Consider the following 6,776-nt stretch of genomic DNA (forward strand, 5'->3'; position numbering starts at 1 on the left):
TATATTTGTAACAATGTTTCAAACTGCAAGCTCAGAGGCCGGCAGCGGCAGGCGGGGAACGTCACTGGCTTCCTCCATCACTGAAGCAAGCAAGCCTCATGTTCGCTTCAAGCTGCCTGGCTGCCGGCCGCCATCTTGGCTGGCAGTTAATTTGCATATCACCCTGATTAGCCAATGGGAAGGGTAGTGGAGGTACGGCTAATTACCATGTTTCTCTTTTATTAGATAGGATAGCTGCCACTTACTCAACATGTGAGTCTGCTTTGTGCTTCACATTTAATCTTAAAATAATATAACAAGTGGGTTTGACCTCAGGTACTTCGCTATCATTTTATTAAATCTGTATTCACCAACTAAATCAGAACAATTGCGTCCCCCACCTTTTTTGGGGAGGGGTAGTGGTTCTCACTAGGAGCCTTTGGCATGTCATATAACCCTCTGAAATATATTTCTCTCACTATATACACCCTTCCCCTTCCATAACGTTATGCTCCCTGCTCCTCTGGCCTTTACTGTCATAATAATAAATTTTTTTTCCTTACACTCTTCTAGTATAAAGCTGCTCAAATTACTTCTTGCATTTGTTTTATTATATACATTAAAAAGGATCTTAAAATGGTACATTACCATGGGAATAAATAAATGAATGGCTAATTACAGCATGTGTGTGAATAAGTCAGTAATGAAAAATAGTTGAAAAGAGATTTAGGAGCAGTAAATTGGATAGGAAAGAGCAATTCAAATCAGGTGGCATTTAGGCCTTTGAAGGTAGGTAGCTCTCCTCCCACCACCCCCTTCAATTAAGGTAATAGGCAGCAGCTCTGAAATAAATGGAGAAGCTCGGATGAACCTGAACCAACTTGACCAGGAGAAAGAAGGGGCAGATGAAGGTGGAAGGCAGAATAAGGACACAAGCAAACTATACCAGGATATTTTGCGCTAAGCCTGGACAACAGATGGAGCGCTTTGTCCGAGTTCCCCAGGGCCTGTACCAGGGAACACACTATGGGAACACATTGCCTTTGGGCCAGCCTGGACTCTCTGACCACCAACAGCCTGACTGGAGGCAAAACACTGGTGCCCCCACTTTCCTGGCCAGGACGGGGCTGGTGGTGCCCACGAATGCCTGGGCCTACTGCACTGACCCTTACAAGAGGGCACAGCTTAAGGCCATTCTCTCCCAGATGAACCCCAGCCTGGGCCTGAGGCTGTGCAAGGCCAACACCAAGGAGGCCGGCGTGCAGGTGAGCCTACGTGTGGACAGGTCTGTGCAGTGCTCGCTGGGCCCTCTCACCCTGCGCAGCTGCTCTGTTTGGGGCTGCAGGGGCCCCAAGGCACCCCTACCACCCTGGGACCTCTATTCACCAGCAATGGACCTCAGGGACTTGATCCGGCTGCGGAAGGATGGAAAGGATGAGGAGTGGGATGCTCTTTCCAGTCCCGCAGAGGAAAGCCAGCAGCAGCAGCAGAAGTCATCACCACTGCCAACATCACAAGAGGACAAGCAAGCGGAACGCTGGCAGCAGGACAAGTTGGGGGAGGAAGATGCCTCTAGTCCTGGGCAGAGCAAGCAGGCCCAGGGAGATGCCCACCCTCTCAGGAAACCCAACTTCCAGGTGAACTTTGTCTTCCCTCCTCAGCCCTCTGCTGGCCCCTTTCTCTCCTTCCTCTTTTCCATTTCTGGGGCAACAAGAACAAAATCTTCCTGGCTTCCTCCCTTTATTTGATGAAAACCTGTATTTAAAATGTTACTTTAAAAATTCTTACCAAGGATATGTTTATTGATTTTTAGAGAGGGAGTAAGAGAGAGAGAGAGAGAGAGAGAGAGAGAGAGAGAGAGAGAGAGAGAGACCAATGTGAGAGAGAAACATCGATTGGTTGCCTCACATAATGCCCAATCAGGGATTGAACCCAAAACCTAGTTATGTTCCCTGACCAGAAATCAAACCCACAACCATTGGTGTGTGGTATGACACTTCAACCAACTGAACCACCCAGCCGGGTGTGTAAACTGGTGTTTTACATGGCTTCTGTGTTTTGTAACTTATTGGTGAAATATGGTGCCAGCTTTAAGTATGTGCAAACCAAAAGTCTGGCAACCATTATTAATTGGGAATGAGGAGATGAAGAAGGATTTCAGGCCTGTGAAATATAGGATCATAATCTCATTCTGGAGAGACTGTGCTTATGGCATTGTGGAAAATGGATTGAAAAAGTGTGAGAGGCAGCAGGGAGAAGAATCCCAGAGTAAACCTTCAGAGATGAGACACTAAATTAATGTAATAACCTTGAGAACAGCTGTGAGTGAGGTTAAGGAGGCTTTTTGTATTTTTTATACTAAGACACAAGCAAAGAAGGATCTGGCTTTTTTTCCCTCCTGGATAATAAAAGACACTTCTTTTATTTCAGTTTTTGGAACGAAAATATGCCTATTTTCACTGTAAGGATTGTAAGACTAGATGGGAGAGTGCTTATGTGTGGTGCATTTCTGGAACTAGTAAGGTGAGTAAAAGTGTATGGGACATGGATGAGGGTGGGGGCAGGTACAGATATTAAGTGGAGGAAGAAAGTACTTTTTAATGGAGCATAACTTAATATTGTCTCATTTATCTTGGCATCCTCCATGCCAGGCACATAATAGGTGCTCAGTAAATGAATTGAACTGAACTGGACAGTCTACATGACTTCCTGAGGCTGCTGACCCATGTCCTGGTGTTTGTTCTGTTGGTTTTGGTACTTGTGTTGGACCACATATCAGGTTATTTAGATGAACTTTTGTTCTTGTGTACGTTAGGATTTTGTGTAATCATTTTTCAGTTGTATTTTGAACAAGTTTGGGCATCAGTGCTAAGGAATTTCCACTGTCTGTCCACAGGTGGGGCAATAAGAGAACTTCTTTAGGCTAAGGAGGTTCCTCCCTTACTTTGAATTAGTTGTCAACATATTCAGATTGGGGAAGATTTCAGTCTGTGTTTTCAGATTTTCTTGCACAGTCACATCATAGGACAGTAGGCTGGGGCTAAGCAGCTTCTTTCTCCTTTCCCTTCATTTTGTAACAGTCTATAGCTGGTCTATGTCACCAACTATTATGAGCATTTGAGTTGGAGTCCCTAACCGTAGAGGGAGAGGTGTGCTAAGGCCTGAATGAAAGCATGACTTTTCACACTAGTCATTTACTATATCTGAAGGTAGATAGATTTTTAACTAAACTAAAAGTACTTTCCTTTTCTTGCCAGAAGAAAAACAGTAGATTTAATTCAAACCCTCCAAGACACAAGGATACAAAGACATAGAACTCATCCTCAAGATATTTATACTGATAGCAGTGACACAGACACAATGTGCTTTGGTGACAATCAATGGCACCTGTGGCATGGACATGGTACAGAATTAACACAGAAGGGGATGAGTAACCTTGTCAGGAGAAAGGCATTGTGATATCTGGGCAGGATTTTAAAGGATAAATAGGAGTTCACCAAGTAAGGCAGGGAGAAAGTGTGCACGAGAAAATGTACAAAGCCTAAAACTATGTGTATTGGTGGTACAAAGGAAAGGAATGAGTTACTTAAAAACTGGGAGCCTAGGGTACATATAAACTTGGATTTAAAAAAATACAAATTTCTCTTTAGGTTTATTTCAAACAACTCTGTTGCAAATGCCATAAGAGTTTTAACCCTTATCGGGTAGAAGCAATCCAGTGTCAGGTAAGCATATAGAACACTTCCTTTGTGTCTGAAATATTTTCATTGTTACCATGAACCTTTTGTGGCATAATGTTTGGACTTAATAGAATTGGATATTTGTGTAGGAGTGTTAGGTTTTTTTCTATATGTTTGAATTTTTATAATATTTTAAGGAAAAAAGCATACATTCTGTTTTTCTTTTTGGGGGGGGGGGCATGTAATGGGAGATTTAGTCTTAAGTTGCCTTAGGTGGTGTGTTTATGTATGGGGTAGTGTGTTTTTCTCAAACACCCTGTGTATGGATGTAATAATTTAATGGTAACCTTTATTAAGCTTTTACTATGTGCCAAATTTTGGGCTAAGTGCTTTACATGCATTATCTGCTATTGAGTTATTGATTTATTATTGTATTTTCCAGTAATAGAATTTTTGTTTTTAAAAAAAATAACTTTCAGTTTTCTGCTGGAAATATCATTCTCATGATATTAACTTTAAACATATTAAGCGTAATTATCTTAACATCTGTACCATATAACTCTATTCCCTATGGTTCTGTTGCTATACTCTTGATTTTCCTTGGTTTTCAAGTGTGCTGTTCTGTTTCTCTTGCACCTGTTTATTTTTGATTGAGGACTAGATATTGTATATGAAAAATTACAGTAATAGTTGAGGCCTAGGGTAGTATCTTCTTCCACAGATTTTTTTTGCTTCTGGTGGGCAGATGGGGACACTAGCAATTTCAGTTTACTATTTTCCAATCAGGGATGAGCTCTTTTGAAACCGGGCTTTGGAATCTGTGAGGCTGGCCATGTTTTGGCTCATCCCCATTCTTAGAGGATAGCCTTTCACAGGTTCAATACAAAATTTGAACTGTTTACTAGGGTTCTTCCATTTAGGAATATTTAAGATCATTCCTCTGTTAAACCCATTTTCAGAATTCTACTGTCTTTCACCTCTTCCAGAATTGGCAGATACCTTTAGAGGGAAAATAACCCCAAATGTCAGGCTCACCTCTCTTTATGGCTTTCCTTCTCTAATGCTTGGATAATTTTCTGGTGCCTTTATATAGTTATTTTAAAAGAATTATTATTACTTTTTAGCTCAGCTTTTCCAGTTGTCCTAAACAAGAAATTTAGTCAAACGTACTAATCCATTATTGCCAGAAACAGAAGCCCACATTTAGAGGAAACCTAATTTTTTAAAACTTAGCCTTTTCTTCCTTACAAGGGTATCATGAGAATTAAGTTAATCTATGTAAAGTGCAAGTACAGTGCACATGGTAAGTACCATGAGAGTATTTGCTATTAGAATTTTCTTATAAGGACACATACTTATCAATAGGAGAGTGGAACATGTAAATGTGTAATACAAGATTTGATAAATCATACTTGACTCTTTTTTGAAAAATTAAAATGCCTATTTTCACAATATAAAAGGTAAAGCTTGACCTACTCTGTTTGGCTATGGACATATGCCTAAAATAGAGCAGTGATTATCAATTGGGAGAGTGTGGGGCAGTATACCAGTCTCCATGGGGTGTAATTTTATTTATCAGAAGACAGAAAGGGGTCATGGTTAAAAACACTTTAAATTCTAGTAAAGATCAGGCATGTCCAGAAAAGATCGTGAATGTCCAGAAAGGAAAGAAAATTTTTAACTACCTCTATAACAGCTTCCTTCCTAGTTGTAACAACCAAAAATATCTCCAAACATTGCCAAATGTTGCTGGTGGGTAAAATGCCATTGGTTAAGAATCACTGTGCTGGTGTTTTTAAATGTTCCAATGTAGATCATCAAATAACTTAATACTCACCCTCTGCCCTTCATTCCCACCTGCTTATAAATGTGAGCACTTACACAGTAAAGATACTCTATAAAACTCTAACATGTAAAACTTCTCTTACATGAGATCTTCTTGATTGGCTCAGTGATATTCTCTAAAACATCATCTTTGATCGCTCATCTTGACAAATGCATGCCATTTAATGGGATAAGAGTGGTTTTATACAACTTGGTCTTGGACTTTTCCTAGGACTCAAAGGAGGATGAAGATACCACGGAGGGGGTGATGGGAAGTATTTTGGTTTGAGGATTACATTTGAAACACTAATTTGATTGTGTCCAAATTGTTCCTTATTTTCTAAAGACTTGTTTAAAGTCCCGTTGTTCCTGTCCTCTAAAGAAAAGAAACATTGACCTAAGGAGACCTCATCGACAGGAACTATGTGGGCGCTGCAAAGACAAGAGATTCTCCTGTGGCAATATTTACAGCATTAAATACATCATGTGACAGACAGTATGATTTGTATAGGTCACCCCAGCACTTCTTGTCACTTACTGTACTGTTTCTTTTTTGTACCTTAGCTCTGACTGGGTTTTGGAAAATGAATTAGGCTTTTGTATGTTTTCTAGGTTGTATAACAATTATATAGTATGAATAGAATGAAATAAATGCATGTAAAATAGACCATGAAGGCACATTAATTGGTGAATCCATGGTAAAAACATAAAAAAAAAATCATTGGGAAATGGTATATACCTGGCACTTTATCACTTTTATTAAGGGAACAATGAAGGGGAACAGTATTCATTTGACAAACTTTTATAAACTGGGTGTTCTAGGCACTGGGAATATAGAGATGATCTAGGGGCCAGGTCCTTGCCCTCAAGTACACATAATAAAGATAGAAAATACTTCAACAGCAGGAAGTAAGTGCCAGGCATTGTTGTAACTCATCACAGCAGCCATAGGAAGTGGGGTCTATTATACCCCTTCTTACCAGGTGAAGAGAGGCAGCTGCAGAGATATCATGGGATAGAGCCAGGATGTGAACCCAGATGGACAAGGGATTTGCCCTCAGCACCTTCCCTATTACATTTCCTCTCAGATTCAGATGTGGTAAGTGCTATAGAGGAAGCAGGGTGCTTTGACAGTGACCCTTTAGATAGTGTGGTTGGAAAGAGGCAACATGACAATGGAGACCTTTAGGATGAAGGACCTGGGAGAAAAAGATGGTTTTGATCCAAGGCAAGAGTAAAGGCCCAGAGGGGGTGGGACAATGTACTTGGCATGTCCCAGAAACAGGAGCCCCC

At 40.6% G+C, this 6,776-nt stretch overlaps 1 protein-coding gene across 1 annotated transcript; it reads left to right on the plus strand.

The window, feature by feature from the left end:
- Positions 1–941: 941 nt before the first annotated feature.
- LOC118651007 (ZAR1-like protein) lies at positions 942–5,973 on the plus strand. Its single transcript, XM_036299701.1, has 4 exons — positions 942–1,616; positions 2,410–2,502; positions 3,630–3,704; positions 5,830–5,973. Exons 1-4 carry the CDS (start codon positions 957–959, stop codon positions 5,971–5,973), a joined length of 972 nt encoding a protein of 323 aa, XP_036155594.1. The 5' UTR covers positions 942–956.
- Positions 5,974–6,776: the final 803 nt, after the last annotated feature.

This window comes from Myotis myotis, unplaced genomic scaffold (assembly GCF_014108235.1).
Source record: "Myotis myotis isolate mMyoMyo1 unplaced genomic scaffold, mMyoMyo1.p scaffold_m19_p_3, whole genome shotgun sequence".
Lineage (NCBI taxonomy): Eukaryota > Metazoa > Chordata > Mammalia > Chiroptera > Vespertilionidae > Myotis > Myotis myotis.